Consider the following 19,661-nt stretch of genomic DNA (forward strand, 5'->3'; position numbering starts at 1 on the left):
TAGCTGATCCAACAAGGAAACAGAACCAGGAAGTGCTTGTAAACCAAGATTCCAGATTTAATTGCACAATGAGCTGGGATCATGTAAAATACACTCAGAAGCCCTGCTACTGCACAACTATCTCTGGCATACAAATATTTTTGTATTTTTGTAAGCATAGTTGTTATTTCAACTCCCTTCGAAGACCAGTGCAGTTCTTCTCATCTTCTGCTTCACAAGAAGTTCTACTACTGCATCCTGCTAGATCCACTCCAATGAATTTACCCAGCATAAAGCGTTGCATGATGGACAGATTATTAAAGAGGCAAACAAGACAGAATAAAGTAACACATACCTCTCTTGAGTATAAATCAATTCAAAGCAGGAGAACATTGAAAAGAATAATGACGTTGCTTCTTGTTCCTGATAGTGCAAAGTGCTGTGCTGTGCTGTGAATTACCAAAGAGAGCTTGCTCTCTTTTTCCTGCATGGAGATGGCTCTTGATTTCCTCCTGTATTAGTAAGACAGTCACCTGAATGCCAAGTTTGCAAGCACCTGCCACCCCTTTCACTTACCTGTGCAAGCCACAGGTGGTCACTGGCAAAGTGTGGCTCAGTGTATTTGGAAGGCAATGATGGAGAGTGGGGGAGGTAGAGATACATAGAAATGACACCCTCCTGCCACAATATTCTTTTCACTGAATTGCAACAGTTACTTTTCTCCGCTCCGTTGGTGTCACTAGCTTATGTTAATATGGAACTCAATGGCCACATCAGATGAACACCACAGTTTTCCCCCACTGAGTATTCTATGGCTATCAGCTATCGTAACCAAACTATGAGAAGACAGAAGGTACGTCTCAACCATTTTCCCTATACATAGTTTCATACATTCTCAGCCAACAGTATTTTTAGGTGTTGTGGCAGATGGCCTGATATTCTGAGGGAACACAGTGTTCTCAGAGGTTGTGAAGCCTAATGTGAAAGCACTCTAGGAGGAAATGGAAGGGTTCATTAGCACTTAGGTGAATGCATTCTGAAATCCCTTTTCAACGGGTTGTTAGTGTAATGTCAAAATTGCCTCATACTGTGGGGTCAGCATGCATTGTTTTGAACAGGTGGATTCCACTTTCAGCCAGGAGAACAGTCTATGGTCTCTGCGTCTGTGTGAGCAACCCAGGATGAGGTAACTTATCAGTGTGATTGTATGCATAATTACAGTATTTTATACCACATTGACTGCCATGGCTGCATCCTAAGGAATCCTAGTTTGGTCATAGGCACTAGAGCTTTCTGGCAGAGAATTCTAAATATATCCCAGATGTCTTTAGGATGGAACCATGACAGTTAAAAGGGCTATAATGATGCAGTGTGGGAAAGATTTACAGACATTCGCCCAGGAAGCCCTGGGAACACACCAGCTAGAAGAAGCTGTGGCAGTTTTCTTTTGCCTGAGCTTACTGGGAAAGGCAAAAGTCCATACTCAATTCTCCTTCATTTAATTGAGTGCAAACTACTTTTTCACTTTGAGTTTGGTTTGCAGCAACTAAACTGAGGGCAAAGGATGAAAGTGGGAGGAGAGAAAAACTGGAGCATGTGAAAGAAGCTGAAAAAGTGGGACTACAGAGAATTAATAAGTACTGTCCTGTCAAATTGGGGCAGTTGGAGGGTATGGGTTTATAATGCAGATATGCAGCCTGTCATACAACAGTATTTGCTAAATATTGCTGTATAAATTTATTCCTTTATTTAATGTATATGCTGTCTTTCTCCCTGAGTGGGACCCAAGGTGGGACCATAGTGCAACTCTGTATTGCAGATGGCTGCTCGGGTTTTCTTAGTTGTTAATTGTATTTTCTACCATTACAGCTGTTGTATAGGAGGCCACTTGAGAAGCTGACTTACCAAGTTCCCACTGCCTGCACTGAGATCCAGCAATACCATCCTAACTGACAACACAGTAACATCTGGGACAAAATGTAGGCCTATGACTCTAACGTTGTCACCTTCCTTCTCCTCGTTGCTTTTTAAATATTTTTGCCAAATGAAAGAAGCCAGTGATGTGTTGAAAGGCTGCATGATACATTTTATGCTTTGGAGTTGGCCCAATAAACGTATTGCTTCTTAGTAGATTTTAGCTTTTGTTGTAGTTTGATGCATGGCCAATATGGCTATCCCTGACGCAGTTCCCATTGATTTCTATGAGTCTACCTTAGTTTTCTCTTGAGCATAATGCCACAGTTGCACTCAGTATACACTGTGACTATGCCATCTCATTTCCTTTTACACAATTCTTAACACACTTGAAAGATTGGTGACTGGTTTTCATTTTTATTAGGACATTGCTAAAAAGGAAGATGTTAAATTCACAGGGGTTTTAGAGACTTTATTTATGTATAAACAATTTAAACACTTTGCCATAAATTATCTTTGCCTGTCTCTATTCTTTGCTTAGCAGCAAATTAAAATTAATATAAAAACTGAATGAACAATTCATACATGTATATTACAAAAAAGTTCTGTACCAAAGTTCTTATTAGACTTGTTTTTATATATTTTTTTAAATATTTTTTCTCTCTCGGTGACCATAATGTGATTGTCTCAGTTTCTCGACCAAACAAACACACTAATAATTTTTTTTTCTTTTTTAAAATCTGAAACAGTGATTGTGCCTTCTGGCTGATGTATGTACAGGGTGATCTGAATTGGTGCCCATTTGCAATAGTGTTAACACAATGCCCACAGCTCTACTAGAACTGATACCAACAAACTACTGAATCTAAACAGACTACACCCTGTAACTGTGTTATACTGTCCACAATGGAATCTTCAAAGACAAACAGAGTATGAAATCTATCAGTAGTGATTTATAGCCACCATTTTGAATTCAACTTTACACTCTGCCCTCTTTGAATAAATTAATTTTAGGCCAGACAAAAGCAGGGTCGGAGTGCAAGTGCAGGTTTATATTCCTTAACATATTTCTGTTACTATTTCCAGTGCTCTGTTGCTCCTGTTCTCCTCATTTCTTCCAGTTGCTACACACAAATCACCCCAGAAGTCATGTAATAAATGCACCTGTATTTTGTTTTTAAATGAAAAAAAACCTCTAGAACGTTTATCAAACAAGCAGCTTGAAGAATCTTTTTTCTCCCATCAGCTGGTCTAGTGAAGGTGGGTGGCCCTCTTGGATTTCTTGAAAGTTTGCTCACATGTGAATGGAGTGAGGTAATATAAGATGAGGCCTTCTTTCTCAATATGTTTGTTTTGATTTTTTTTCTTTAGACCCAGAACAAGTGGGTAATATTTATGGGGTACTTTTGAATTTGCACGGTTTAAAGTTTTCAGTCTGGCTTTAGTCCACTTCAGGATGTGGTTTTTAAACACTTGGACAGCAGCATTGAACTCAAAAAATGTGAGCTTTCTTGCCACTTATTATCCCAAAGCAGCTCAGCCGAGTGCCCCCCCTGTTGGTCTTCATCTCCTTAGGAGAGGAGATAACAGTTGTAACTACTGATTCATCCAGGCAAAGGATGACAGCAGGTTAATTTGTTACCTCTTTCCCATCTCGTTCTGTCTTAAGAACTGGATGTTGCTGCTACTGTCTGCCAGCTCTGGGTACTGCTCTACTGGGAGCACATAGTATCCTTCATAACCTTGAACCCTTCCTGTGCTCAAAAGCTGCTGCTTCTCTCCTTCAGTCCATAGGCGACTCCCCTCTTTGCCATCCCGTGCCTTTGATTGCTCTTTGGCCCAGGCCGACCCCAAAGCTCGCTGTCGAGCTTGGTCCAATACTCTTGCCTTCTCTTCATCCAGCGTGTCTGGAGTCAGGCCATAACGGATGTTAATGAGCAAGGTTGAGTACTGGAATTCGATATTTGTAAACCTTCGAGTCCTTCCATTGATCAGGAGAGTTGGCTGTGACACTGTCACGTTAACTCCGCTGTCTAGTACTTTGCGCCCACTGGTCATTGCCAGGGTGACCAGGTCACCATCAGATGAGCCGATCTTGACAAAATAGTGGGTATCCTTCCCCTCTATGCTATAGTGCATTTTTTCTAAGTAGTAAGCATTGTTCAGCACTGAGGCAATCTTTCGGCTATCTTCTGTTGTGATGCTTGAAATACCTGTGGTTACTCTGCCTTCTTTTACAGCAAACATGATGCCCTTGCCAATAATTGGGGTAGTGGTCGCAAACCAGTGACCTGCTTTTTCTCTAATGTTGGCATGTAATTTTTTAGATATGACTTGTCCCTCAAGGGCCATGAAGGCTTGATTATGCCTCTCTGTTGTTTGCTGTACTCCGGTAATTAGCTAGAACAAAACAAAAATGGGAAAAAGTAAGTTACCTTTTAACTGTATAAGGACAGATTACAGGTCACAAACAATTCTTTTAATTCTCAATCAAAGCTTCAGACGATTTGGGGAATTGAGGAACAATACACAACTTGTTTCTGATGTCTCCTAGGAATGTTAAAGGATTGAACTCGAGACCAAAGAGAAAACATATCTTTCATTTTATAGAAAAACAAAAGGCAAGTATAGTATGCTTACAAGAGACTCATATAAATAAAAATATTAAATATTTGAGAAATCCTAAGCTTGGTTCTTTATATGTCTTGTCAATAGATAAGAGAAACAGAGGAGTGGCAATATACAATATGTTAATAAAAACTGGAACTAAGGAAATATTTGTAGACAACCATGGTTTTTGTGTTCGTTTAGAAGTTAAAATTAGAGACAACCATATTAGCTATTGGAATTGATGCCCCATTTGAAAATAATGATTTTTTTAAAAAAAATAAAATATAAGGAAACAAAATTTAGAACAAGAAATTGATAACAACTTGGTATTTGGGGATTGGAATGGTGTGATTAATCCTTTAATTGAGAGGTCATCCCAAGATAAGGAAAAATAAGAATAAAAAAACATCATGGAAAACGTCCAAAGGTAGTTGCCAAATTTATGGATAACTGTCCTATCCCAGATATTTGGGGATGCAAGAGGGTATACATTTTATTCTAATTGCCATTAAACAAAATAGTTTCAAAATCCCTTGCAAATGTTAAGGATTTGATTCTGGAGAGGGCGTGCAGTTGGCATTAATTTAATTTGGGGAATTCATGTCTCAAACACTGTGTGTGTGTGTTCCTTCAAGGTGCCTGTCAACTTACTGCAACCCCATGAATTTCCTAGGGGTTTCTTAGGCAAGAAATACTTAGGGGTGTTTTTGCTAGTTCCTTCCTCCAGAAAGTATTTTCATTCAAGTGCACAACATTATTTATACCAGCATAACTACATGTAACAATTATTAATGCCTTGATAAAAGATAAAAAGTAGGGGACCCATGGAATAAATCCTGCTAGAAACTGATTTATGTGGGCCTGGAAAAGGCCTCTCTTCTCTTGCAAGCTCCTCATCCCTCTGGAGTCCCTTTCCCCTTTATCTTCAGCTCCCATGGGAATGTGGTGGTAGGAGAGCAGAAAGAATCCTTTTATTGTTTTTGATCAGTGATTGGAGATAGCATTTGGATTTCCACTGCCCTTTTCGTCTCCCTATTGAGGGCCATCACTACTCTTAGCCAATGTTCCCAGGAGCTCCTGGAAGTTGAAGCTGAAAGATTACTTTTTCCTTTCTTCTTCATTGAGGAAAGGTTGGGCAGAGAACCCAGATGCCTATCAACCAGGGATTCCTGAAGAACTGATGATGTCAAGGTGCATAACTGCACCTTTGATGTCAGGAGCGTGGGCATGCTTCCAGATGTTATCCTGCCTGTTGTCAGATACTACATATAAAGGCTGGAATTTTACATGTTCTACTTAGTAACTACCTTAGTTGCAAAGCTCAGTAGTGTCTCCACAAATCTTGACTTACTGGGCAACAGCTAATGCAAGCAACTAGGCTCTGTCAAGCAGCATTCCTAACCTCCTCCTACCAGCCATCTCTGGTGCAAGGAGAAATTACAACAGGGACCCTGCTTCTGACTGTTGTAATGGAAATTGCTCACAGCTGTGGGTGGAAATGTCAGTCTGCTGCATTTTCTTTGACAGGAAAACAGACCCCCATTGATGTTGCCTGGTAAGTCAGGACTGAAGGACTTTTACAATCCCTGTATATTCCCTACACTATCAAACTCTGGATTATACATTTGTAACTACAATTGTCAATTTCCAGTATTAGTTAATGTGGAGATTTTCTTTATCATTGTTAACCAAATAACATTTCAAGGACAAATGTTGAAAAATAAAAGCAGCAACCATCTTCATTGATAGCAAATAAAGGAGCATAAAGCTGATGCAGTTTATTTCGTTCACCCTGTTGACTTAACCTTGTCAATAAGACTTGTTATTATTACCTTTATAAAATAAAGCTAAATGCAAACACATTTGCAATGAGGATGGAGGAGGTTTCTGCTTACCTGTCCATTTTCACATGCCTGAGACTCTGACAGCTCATAAGGAGGTGGCACAAAGTACATTTTTGCCCTTGGGAAACCAGGTATAATGTTGCTGAGCTGAAAGCCAAACATTACTAACCAGCTCTTCACATCTGAGAATTAAAAGTAAATACTTGTGTGAAACCTGAAGATGTACAGTAAACACTGGTAGCACTGAATATTAACTGCTAATTAGAAGTCAGGACATCATCTTCAGAATTTTTTACTCTCTCTCTCTCTCTCTCTCTCTCTCTCTATATATATATATATATATATATCATAGACAGTCTGGCTAAAAAAAGTCTTGTGAAATTTCTATAAGAAGCCGACCATAGGCAGGGAATGGTTCTTCCCAGTGATGCCTATTCCCTTTGTAGGAATCACAAGTGGCCTGCCTATATATTCTCTACAGCAGAATGTCTCATGCTACCTAAGGTGGGGGTCCAGCAAATTCTGCCCCCTCCCCACATTCCAGTGTGTCAGGGACTGGTACTATGGTTTATTTGTGTACATTGGCACAACTGTTTCTTTCCCGGAATCTCTTCAGCGACCATCAGCCAACAGGGACTGACACCAGTCACCACTTTTGAGTAGCAGTGGTCAAGACTATGGAGATTATCACATTGTATTTAAAGCGAGTGTATCCCTGACAGGATACAGTCATGTTTAATTTTAAAAGCAGGAGTTAGCACACACAGCTGCAGCCAAGCAAGTGCAACCTGTATAGAGCCCAGATACTAGCTGTGCTTATCTTGCAGCTTTTCAAAAATGGCAAGTGGTTGGGATTCGGGTTGCAGACCCATTGCACTTGCCCTGCTGCCGCTATGTGTGATAACACCCGCTTTTAAAATTCAATATGACTGTATCCCGTCGCGGACAAGTCACTTTAAATACAATGTGATAATCTCCTACGATTACTGGAACACTAGTGTGGTGTATTTACTACTGTGGCTTCTACTGGCATTACTGCTACTACTAAAAAATGATATTATTTCCTCAGTGTATAAAATACTTTATGACACTTATTTAATTTTATTATTCAATATTATCAGGTGTATTTTATGAAATATTAACACATCACTGTAACAATTAGAACAGATTTTTACTACTTTTCTTTAGCTGTCCACAATGTGGAATAAATATACATGGTGAGGAGAGGAAGAATACCAAGGCCATCATTTAATAATGAAAGATACTCATCAGCAAAAAGATGTCACTGGTCATCAATGTGTGCTACAAGTGTGTGTAAAGGCCACAGGAAAAGAAGAGGAGGAGAAGGAAGAAGAAGGAAGGGAGGTGGAGGAGGAAGAAATTATGTTTAATTTCATATTAAAAATTAGATTGAGGAATCCATGTTTCATGGAAAGCTGTGGCAACTTTAGATTGAGGATCTACTAATAAAGCTATGCTGAGCAGCTAAAGTCACTAATGATATAGCAAAATGGTGAGCATTTATTTTCTGTATGTGTGAAAAAATGTTACTATGGTTTCAGTTAAGAATTAATGCAATTTCTAAATAATCTTCTTTCTTTCTAACCAAAAGGAAATTTGGAAGGCTTCCAAAGCACATAGCAGTGGATGGGAGGATCCCGCTCATCCTTCCATTCCAGCCATTTCCACATTTAGAATGGTCCTTCTCTCCAGCTGCTTCTTCATTTGCAGGTGGAACTTGATTCAGGGTTTCGGAGATACAGATCAGTTATTTTTTCATGACCAAGGAACATTTTAAGATACAATACATATTCAACAACACCCTCCTCCCCGGAATGTAATCATTTACACTTCAACTTTCCAGAAATATAATTTACTTTTTCTTGAAGTTTTAACCTCCTCTGAAATTATAATAGCTGCATGGGGGATAGGAGCTTCTTGTTCATTTTTTAAAAAAATGCTGGGACTTTAGTTATGGCTTACTGCACATTTAACTCTGAGAAAGTATATGTTGAATAGTACTTAATTGCCTTTCTTTTAAGAAACAGTTACTGGCTAGCTCAGCACTGAGTGATTCTGATAAAAAGAAAATGAGTACCAATGGAATGGAAATTAGAACTTCTGTCAGATTAGATTTTTCCAACCACAATTTTCCTGCTTCAAACACATAATTTTATGGGGCACCTAGATGACAGTGTTTTCCATTTGTAACCTTCTGTTATCTACCAATTTCTTCCATTTTGTTTCTTACCAGAAGAAGTATGCTTAAGGGTGGATGGAGAGAATAGCTGCACTGTGACCCAAATCCTATTGTTAATTCTGATCAGAGTAGACCTATTGAATCAATAGGATTTAATTATGTGTTGATGCACTATTTAATAATTGATTACATGAATCTACTCAGGACTAACCAACAGGGTGATTCCCAATGCCTTTGACTGGTAATGCAATGAGTCACTCATTTGCAAGTACCCTATCTCCAAATATGTCTGAACAGTTCTCCATAGGTACAGGATAATAAATGGGACTTAAACAGGTAGCAATTAAATCACAGATTGTTCATTTCAATCAATCTATTCTAAGCATGACTACCTTGGGATTAAATCTGTTATTTTAAAGTTTTCTTTGCCCAAATTGGGCTTTAGTTTTAGGATTGATTCTGTATCACAACCTTTTTGAGGATGATGATATTGACTTGACTTCCAGGACACTGTAAATAGGATACTAGATTAGCTGTTAGGAATCTAGCTTCTGTTCTTTGGTATGAATTTGCTGAATTGACATCTGCATAACATAAGACCTTTCTCAAGGGTATAACTAAACCTCATGGAATGGCTGCATGACTGTGGCATTCTCAAAAGTTTATCGCACCGGGGATAAAACTTTCCCTGATGCGTTACAGTGGGCACAAGTGGGACTGCGCACGGAGCATGATGGGAATCCGATGGGGCCCAGAACGCTAGTTTACCACACAGGGAATGCCGCCGCCACCGCCGCCACCGCCGAGCGTTCCCATCGCGTTCCCATCGGGTTCCAGAGAGTGCCATTTCTGGGAACTATTTCAAAGTGTTCCCAGAAATGGCGTCCCCTGGAACCCGATGGGAACGCTCGGCGGCGGCGTTCCCTGTGCGGTAAACTAGCGTTCTGGGCCCCATCGGGTTCCCATCATGCTCCGTGCATGGCCCCACTTCTGCCCGTTGTAACACATCGGGGAATGTTTTATCCCCGGCGCGATAAACTCTTCAGTTGTGCAACGGAGCAAGCAACAGGGTTAAATCAGCTATCTGCTTATAATACATTACATATTATGAAACTGTTACGGGATGCTTGGACATGAAGTTTTGCTTCATGATTTTTCTTATTCTTTTGGCAGTCAGGTTTCAAATGAACCTTTGGTTGTGCACAGCTAACCCTAATGTTAATAAACCATGGACCAGTTTTCATCCAATCATGTGTGCACAAATATCATTGATTTCAGTGCACCTTAATCCCACAGAATTGAGTAAAGGATGGCACCACCAGTTTTACATGAACACAGGAGTTGGACTGCAGCCACAAAACCATGAAAACCCCTCCTTCTGTACTGTTGTGTAATTAGACTGAAGGTGAGCTTCCATGTTTTTGCAAGTATGAAAGATCTGGAATTTGTATGGGATACTATGGTGCTTTACAGAGCGCCCATGTTTGCTGCACCAGGGAACCACAGTGGACAAACCGTGTGGTTCCCCAGCGCAGCAAAAAGAACCCGCAAAAAATGAGTGCTTTTTGAGGTGCGGTTATGATGCCGCAAGGCGTCAATGGCGCACTTGCGGCATCATTTCCACGCCGCAACGTGCAGACGCTAAGCGTCTGCTACGTCAAAATGGCGGCACCCATGAAGAATGGGCGGGGCCATTTTGTACGTGCTCAGCATGTACTAGGGTTAGGGGCGTCCGGAAAGGATGCCCCTTCCTAACCCTAGTATGTGCCGAGCACGTACTTTTTGGTGGTGTGTAACCCGCCTAAATGTAGAATCTCATCCTTAACATCTTTCCACTATGTTCCTTAGACGTCTAGAGCACCTATTATTTCTCACCTGTTACATAGTTCTTTAAATCCAGTTCATTGCTGAGAGGGTTGTTGCTCTTGAACATGTACAAGTTGAACGGAGCAGGTTCCTTACCAATATTTTTCCACATTGTATAATCCGGAGAGGTCCAGCGTCCAGCCAAAACATCATAATCTCTTTGAGTAAAGTGGACCAATTTTGTTAAGGGATCATACAGTCCTCCATGAAATCCAATGACTATTTGAAAGTCTGGGTTAGAATCATGATAGATCTCCCCATATGCTGTATACTGTAGTTGCTTGATCATTAGGCCATTGATGCTGAACACTGCCAATGGTGTACCTGTGTTATCCGAGGCAACATAGTATTCTTCTCCACTGCTGCTTTCCATTGCAAAAAGATGACCTTGTAGGTCATAGTAGAGAGAAGTAATTTCTGAATTGGAATGGTTATACACATGAGTTATCCTAGTTGGGTTGTGAAGATCAGCATAAAAATACTGAAGGTGGTGTCCCAAGTTGGTTTTGTAAGAAGCTCGTCTTCCTAGTCCATCATAACGGTACTGAATACTCCATCCATTTGCTTTATTATAAGCTCTTGTTAAGAGGCCTTTGGAATTATACTCAAATATATCAGTACCTCTTTGGCACAAAAAACCATCATCATCAATTTTATATTGCACATCACCCAGGCGTGTAATCCTATCTCTTAGATCATAGCGCAGTGGCATCAATCGGACACTGTTTCCAGGATTCAGGAGATGCAAATTGCCATTGAGATCATAACTATAACGCCAGTTTGGCCTGTCATTAACTGCCACACTCTGGAGCTGCCCATCACCATCATAATCATAGGTGTATTTAGTTGTGTTGGCATAAGGCCCAAGCTTCAACTCTCTCTTAGTTACCCTTCCCATACTGTCATATTGCACCGTCATCCAATACATGAGCGATCGAAACATTTCATACTGAACTTCTTTAATACGTCCATGTGTATCAAAATGTTTGCTCAGTGTCATCACAGCTGTGGTAATTATTTGATTTATATCATAATAAATTACCCCAAATTTTCCAAAGTGCTCTACTTTGCCTGAGATTTCATCATAACGATAAAGGTCAACTGGGAGAGGTATTTCACTTATTATAGGCTTGATACTAGCAATTCGAAAACTATTGTCATGATAGGTATAATCAAATCTTGCATTGACCATACCTTCCTCAGAAAATCTGTAAATCTGTTTGTCAACCAAAGGACCAATTTTACGATAGCGGATAGTACAAGAAAAGCCACCGCTCTGTAGATTAACCATCTTGAGAACTCCAGTAGTTTCATCATATCCAAAAGTCACTGCTGTACTGTCATATACAATCTCTGACAACTTGGATAATTTCCCATATTTGTAGAAAACCTGCCGACCAGTTCCTAAAAAAGATGTTTTCAAAATCCTTCCATCATCACTGTAATCAAAAATCACTGAGGCATTACTCTCAGGAGGGTTATAAATATTTCGAATATAGCCAATCGACGTATGAGTGGACATACTGTGCCGAGCAATGCTTGGCATAGTGACAGCATGCAGTCGGTCTGAAGAATCATATTCAAAGATGTACTGCCGCTGACTCTGAAGTAGTAGCACCATGGACTATTGAAAAACAAATAAAGAATATAAATTAGATGATGCATGGTCAAAACTGTGCCAAATAGGTTTTAGAATTACAGTCTAAGATCACATAAATAAGAAAAAAAATGAACATGGTTGACAGTTCCATCCAGTGTTGTTGACATATTGCTAACTATTATACTCAGTATACTAAAACTCTTCTGTTCTCAAATATAAAATAATATGAAAATCTAAAGTATTTTTGTCAAATTATATGCCATTTCCTTCCATTCATTAAAAAAGAAGAAGAAATATTGTAATTTTAATTCCTTAAAATACCTGTCTTCTGGATACTGCTGTTCTTATGGGACTCTCCTTCCCTCTCTCTATATGATGGTTCTAGATACTTTTAGGTTAATAGAGTTTAGAGAAATATGCCATGTAAATCTATTTTAAAAGATAGCCTGCAAAATTAAACAGTGTATAATTTAAAAAAAAATATTTTGTAAGGCCCAGAGATTAGCTATCAACTGCTATTCCCTCAAATTAAATTTGCCATATTGTTTATTGTTGCTATTGTTGTCATGTGCCTTCAAGTGGTTTCCAACTTATGACAACTCTAAGGTTGTCCTATCCTGGGGTTTTCTTGGCAATATTTGTTCAGAGGTTTGCCACTGCCTTTCTGTGAGGGAACATGACTCTCCCAACATTACTCACTACACAGGTACATTTAGCTTACAATTTTCTTACCATAAGGTGACTTTTGGCAGTCTTTTCATGGCAAAGGTTAAACACACATCCTCTTACTATACTAACATGCATTTAGCAAGGCTCATAACTCATGATTGCTCACAGAATGGTTACACAGAAGCCAGATACAGTGGTACCTCGGGATACGAAATACCCAGGTTACGAATTTTTCAGGATACGAAAAAATGCCATTGGAAATAATTGTTCCGGGTTACGAATGTTTTTTCGGGTTACGAAAAAACTTCGGCGCTATTTTAAAAGGAACTGCGGCTTTTCCCCATTAGCGCCTATGGCAATTCGGCTTACGAAGGCTTTTCGGGTTACGAACGGTCCCGCGGAACGAATTAATTTCGTAACCCGAGGCACCACTGTAGTTCTAAAATCATTCATTCTTAAGACTGGATTCCCTGCAGTTCTCAACAACAGTTGGTATACAAAGAGGTTGGTTCCAGGATCCCCCATAGATACCAACATCTGTTGATGCTCAAGTCCCATTATATACAGTGGTATAGTAAAATAGTCCCTTATATAATGGAAAAATCAAGGTTTGCCTTTTGAGATTCGGATGGTTGAAACCATGGATACAGAACCTGTGGAAATGGAAGGCCAACTGTAATTCCATAATAGTTGCCTTATTTCATGTTCAGTTGGAATTAATTGGGCTGCATTCCAAGACAGTTGGGATAAAACTACAGGATTATCAATTCATTTTAATGACACTCCTTTATTATTAATTTTAATTCAGTTTGTTATACCTGTTCAGTGATATGTTCTGTTTTGTTGCGTCTCATAAGGGCCAGGGTATGAACAAAGAATTTCTATTAATTCTATAATCCTAACCAATCTTACTAGAAAGTAAACCCTGTTGTGGTTTGCTTCTGAGTAAATATGCCCAGGAGTATGTTGTTAGAAATTTAAAAATTACATTTGATGTACAATTCTAGCACCAAAGTAATGGTTGTTTTATTCTGATGCATGTACATGTTGAGGCAAATCACAGAATAAACAGGCTTTTATGTACATAATGCTGTAACTCATAAAAATTACTTACTTTTTCCAGATATGTATAACTCCATACTTTTCCATCTGCAAACATACGGGAAATAATCCTGCCTTGTTTGTCAATATCTGTTTTTTCACTCATGGCGCCACGCTGAAGTCCAGCCAGTCGTCCACTGGAGAAATAAGACACATTCACAGCAGCAAGACCACTACTGGGTAGCCAGAGAAAAGGGCGTCCCAGTTGATCATAAATAATTCGCAATGTAAATTTCCGGTGGTCATCATATATTTTCTCTGTCCGAATGTTTCGGTCATAATCAATAGACAGCAAATTCCTTCCATGGACCTGCTCAAAAAAAAGATATTAATGTAATTAAATACAGGTACTGTATTACACTATATGAGTAGTATATGGACGCATACACTGGGTACTCATACTACAGATTGAGTCTTCCTTATTTGGAATTCTAAAATTCAAAATATTCCAGAATCCAAAATCGACTACATGCGTAGCTGATATCATGATCCAAAACACATTGTGGAAGTAATGCAGTTTAAGACCATTTTAACAGCCCTAGTTCAATGCTAGGGAATTCTGGGAACTGTAGTTTTGTGAGACATTTAGACTTTTCTGTCAGAGAGCTCTGGTGCCACAATAAACTACAATTCCCAGGATTCTTTAGAACTGAGCTAGAACAGTTAAAACAGTCTGCTTTCTGATGGTTCAAGGTACAGAAAGTTTGTTTCATGCACAAAGCTGAAAATTATTTTATGAATATTGTATCTAAAAGTATCTTCAGGTGATGCGTGTAAAGTTTACACAAAATATAAATGAATTTCATGTCTCATCTCATTATGTATATACAAATATTGCAAACTCTAAAAAAATCCACATGTAGATGTAAAGGGGATCACAAGGGTAAAAAGTTTGAGAACCACTGCCCTATGAAAAATCACCATAGGTCAACAGATGACGTGAAGACATAGAAGATTTGCAGACCAGTGCTTAAGCACTGGTAAAATGCTGCAAAATCGTTTAGGAAGCATATGTGTGTGAAAGCCTGCCGCGCTTCCTAAACATCAGGGGATCATCGACTCCCCTCCAGCATCCCTGAATCATTCAGGGAGAGGCAAATTCCTATGACTGGAAACTTTTCATTCATAGGAATTTGCTTCTCCCTGAATGATACAGGGATGCTGGAGGGGAGCCGATAATCCTCTGATGTTTAGGAAGTATGGCAGGCTTTCCTACACAGACACACTTCCTAAACAATTTTGCAGTGTTTTACCAGTGCTTAAGTGCTGGTCTGAAAATCTTCATACAGCCAGAGCAGCATACACTGAATGCATTTCTAATCTAGTAATGAATGTTCCAGTTGCTCCACCTTTCAATTTTGGACAGGCTGACTGTGTCATTATGGTGAGGCAAGTCCCTCAGACAGCCAATGCTGAAGGAACAGCAGTCCCCATGAGTCCTCTGGTCATTCTCCTATGTATGACAATGGAACTGTGTGGGTCACACAGATGGCTTTGCACCCCTTAATTTATACTAGTATTCTGCATTGCAGTTCTGGATCCATAACCTAGAGTTATGGATCTGTAACTGCTTCATATTTACTAACACTACATAATCATGATTGTGGCACTATTGCCACTCTTCTAAATGTTCTCCTAAACCTACTTTATCAGGCTGTAGCCACACTGAGATGCAGGTCTGTTCTGCTGGCAATTGGGGCACAGGAGGATGATGTTCTCACTAATGAATGAGGCTGCAATGATCAGAACCAGGACTCCTGTCACAATTCATAGGGTTGCCATAAGTTGATGTCAGTTTGACAAGAAATAACCACCACCACCACCTTAGGTGCAGTAGAGCACATTGCACTATTATCAGCGCTGAAGTAAAATTCAACTGTTTTGGCAAGTGGACATTTTTCCTGTTCTTTGCCTAAGGCAGCAAAATGTTGCAGTCTACCCTTGATCATGCCCCCACCCCACCCAAATCCTAAAGATTTAACTAAAACTCAGCTTGGAAGGACAAAACTTGACAGGCTTTGTGGATCTAGGAGAATCATGAAAAGAACTAGCTGAAACATCACCTATTCCCCCAGCAGAAGCAGAGCTAAAAATATTGCCTGGAGTTAAAAATGTTACGAGCAATTTTTACACATAAAAGTGTTCAATCGGTACAGGTCACAGTCCAATAATTGCAGTACTGAGATTCTCATAAATGATATGAGTGTCCAGATAGTATATAGGAAATATGACAAGATGGACAGGAAAAATATGTGCTACGGGTAGGAGGGGGAGAGGGGTAGGTGGGTGGCATCAAGATACACTACAGAATGACACACCTCTGAACAGGACTGGAAAGAGTCATTTCGAGCAATTCTCTTGTTTATCCCCAAAAGCCAAGGTCTATTTCCCCTTCTCACCTCTCTAATTCAAACTGCTTTGCCCAACAGCATCTGTTACTTTACATCCATCATACTATTTAACTGGAGTCCATTCAGTCAGATTAACAGCTTCACTTTTAAGAGAGGTACTCCACAAGGGGCTGTACAGCCTAAACACGAGCTATGCTCTAAATTATTTTTCACTCCCATCCCAGGGAAGACGATAACGGATAGGGAAGGGAATGAGCTTTCACATCTGCACAGGGCAGAGTGGAAGGCCATGGGTATTCTTGCCCCTGCTGAACATGCAGGCTGTCTGATGAACTGATGCAAAGCCAGGAAGCCTTTTCAGCATTGTTTAATGACAAGCTTGGGAAGCTGGGATCAGCCCTGAACACAGCAGCATTCATGAGTCTGCAGGGCCTCACTCATTGTTTCGGGAGAGTCTTCACAGTGAAGACAACTTGAGAAAAGAGAGAGTGTGGAATCCCAAATGCTCCTGCTTTTGCAGAAGATTTGCAGAAACAGAGAGAGATTTCTGTAACTAGCTGTCAGTAAGGGGAAAAGAAAAGGTTGCTTACTTCCCATCAAGCCTCAAAAGTGGCTGGGGATGTTTTCTTTGTTTAGCATTTTACTAAACAAAGTATTGGTTAAAATAATCAATCTGCTTGATGGTAAAATTGCAGTTAGGTCCACACTCATCGCTCAACATGGGAGAGCAGCCTCAGAGGGGAAATTATAGTCTTAGGACTGGATATATAACACTTGATGGGGGAATGCTCTTGAAATCTTCTTCCCTGCACCCTGTGTTCCTATGTGGGGAGAAAATTAAATTAAAATATCATTTTAGACAGAAAAATGACACAAAGTAAAGCAGCATGAATAGTAAGACACGTATGGCCTTTGCCCAAAAGCTGCCTCTACATTCCCATGATCTGAGAAGTTCAAAGGGCAGCAATGAACAGGGCTTCTTTCCTTCTGAGGGAGACATCACTGGAAAATACAAGAGGTTCTGTAGTGTTTGCTTCACTTTTTATTATTGTTATGTGCCTTCAAGGTGTTCCTGACTTATGACACAAAGGCAACCCATAGTTTTCTTGGCAAGATTTAGTCAAAGGGAGTTTGCCTTTACATTCCTCTGAGGCTTAGAGAGTGTGACTTGCCCAAGGTCAACCAGACAGTGTGCATGAATGAGCTGAGGTTTGAACCCTGGTCTCCTGGAGTCTAGTCCAACACTTAAGCCACTGCAATATTCTGGCTCTCTTGGTTCACTTACATGTATACAAGTAGATCATAATTGTATAATTACAGCACTTTAGAAATAAAGTTTAATCATCATCATCATCATCATCATCATCATCGGAACTGTGAAGGTGCTCTAGCATACAAGCAATTCCCTGCCCTGCCCAGTTTCCTAGCAAAAAAGGACCTCCTTCAACACTAGATGCATCTAGAACTCACAGATAGTCCATTCATGCTTCTCTCTACTTCTGACCCTCCTGTCTCATTCTGTGTTGGTTCTAAAATTACTTCCACAGTACTATCCCACCTTACACACCAGAGCATCCCTTTAAGGCTGGGGATTTAAGCGGGAGTGTAGTGTTTTCTTATTCAGTCTAATTCCCTCCCTCCGGTCCATCTGCCTTGGTCCAGGCCTCAGAGGGAGAGAAGAATGCTGGACCTGATCCCCTTTCCCTCTCACCATTCCCTTCTCCTTTTGTGTCATGTCTTTTAGATTGTAAGCCTGAGGGCAGGGAACCGTCTATTATCCCCTTTGTTTTAAACCGCTCGGATTCCCAGTGATTGGGCGGTATATAAATAAAACATTATTATTATTATTATTATTATTATTATTATTATTATTTACCTTCACTCCTTAGAATATGCCAGATAATCTTCAACTACAATCAGCCCTTCATATCCACGGATTCTTTATCCATGGATTCAACCATCCATGGCTTGAAAATATTTCAAAAATATATAAATTCCAAAAAGCAATCCTTGATTTTTGCCATTTTATATAAATGACACTATTTTATTATGCCATTGTTTATAATGAGACTTGAAAACCCACAGATTTTGGTCCTGGAACCAAGCCCCAGCAAATACCAAGGACCCACTGTATTTCCTAGCAACTGGCATATGTAGACTGACATTTTACTGTCCAATAGCCACAACCTGTTTAACCAAAGTAATGACAAAACCTTCACACATCAAGAAAGAGGAGAAAGGGAAAGGCTGTTTTACAATGGAATGTGAATTAAAACAAACAGGAAGGATATATTTAGAATGGGCTGAGAGCTTTTGGTACCTAGGTAAGCTTCCTCGAAAGATGTAAAAATGTTTTTACATTGTTTTTGTTTCTCCAAAGTTCTGCTTTACAGAGGACAAAAGGATATGTGTTCCCCACAAAAGTATATCTAAATAGTTGCTCAAATGAGGGTAAACCTACTTTGCTAATAACTTTGTCTTGACACACTGGAATCATGTTATCTTTAGTGTGCTCAAATAGTTTACCAGTCCAAAAAAGGAGGTAATGTATAAATTGCCAGCCATGCAGGTCTGCTTACACACAATGATAAACAAGTCCTTCCCCAGATCTTTGTGAGAACTTTGGATTACACAAGTACAAGCAACAAGGTGAGACTTTCTATATCTGGTCCAAACCACTGGGTACTAAGAAATATGCCTGGCCATGAGATCAGCAGAAGTGTGTGAATATGTAAACATTTTGGATGTGCCTGGAGTTGTCCTTAAGGTAGGCCATTTTCAAACTTGTTGGCACTCCTTAGGAACCCCCCATCATGCCAATTCCAGCAGCTTTTCATGGCATCCAGCTGCAATCTTTGAATGGGTCCTTAGTCACTTGGCATAGATGCCATTTTTCTCTCATTCATAAGCAGCTGTCACTTTCTTCATATCAAGCTTTTTGAAGGTCTCACATGTTCTTCACAGTATATAAAGCATTGGTGACTACACTCTTTTAAAAGTAAAAATAAGGAGTAGTACTAACCTTAAATTTAGCACGTGCTACAGTGAATGCTTTAATATGAAAGATAAATAACTGCATTCACTGGAGATGGACCAAAGAACCCGGGCCAACCCTGTAATCTAATAAAGCTTCTTAAGCAATTTAATTGTGAATGAACCATTAATAAAGTAGAAGTCTTTAAATTAGATATCTTTTGACAGCAGTGACTACTTAAGAAGTATTCATCAGTTCCTGGGAATTTGTTCTTCAGTTTACATTTTACAGTAGCTTTGATTAAGCAACACTTTCTCTTACTCAAATTTAAAAGCACATCAAACAATATGGAAATAGACCCCAAGTCTTTCTTGAGGAAATGAAAGTTATTCTGAATTATTTTCACAGCAAGAGTGAGCTCAATTCCCATCACAACCCACTCTGCAGGCATTCAGAGAGAAAGCAATTTTAAAATTAATACAACTTTGTATTTGTAAGGAAATAATTTTTAATTATCATTTATTTTCCCCACTCTGATTTTTTTCCACTTAAT

At 39.6% G+C, this 19,661-nt stretch overlaps 1 protein-coding gene across 2 annotated transcripts in view; it reads right to left on the reverse strand.

The window, feature by feature from the left end:
• Positions 1-2,305: 2,305 nt before the first annotated feature.
• The window catches only part of TENM2 (teneurin transmembrane protein 2), a 216,416-nt gene continuing 199,060 nt past the window's right edge, over positions 2,306-19,661 (reverse strand). For both annotated transcript variants that reach the window (XM_042452450.1, XM_042452449.1), the window contains exons 21-24: positions 13,797-14,093; positions 10,423-12,037; positions 6,399-6,529; positions 2,306-4,293 (exon numbers count right to left, since the gene is read on the reverse strand). In XM_042452450.1, coding sequence (XP_042308384.1) covers positions 3,532-4,293; positions 6,399-6,529; positions 10,423-12,037; positions 13,797-14,093 — 2,805 coding nt within the window. In that variant the 3' untranslated portion in view covers positions 2,306-3,531. The remainder of the gene's footprint in view (positions 4,294-6,398; positions 6,530-10,422; positions 12,038-13,796; positions 14,094-19,661) is intronic.

This window comes from Sceloporus undulatus, chromosome 2 (assembly GCF_019175285.1).
Source record: "Sceloporus undulatus isolate JIND9_A2432 ecotype Alabama chromosome 2, SceUnd_v1.1, whole genome shotgun sequence".
NCBI classification, from domain to species: domain Eukaryota; kingdom Metazoa; phylum Chordata; class Lepidosauria; order Squamata; family Phrynosomatidae; genus Sceloporus; species Sceloporus undulatus.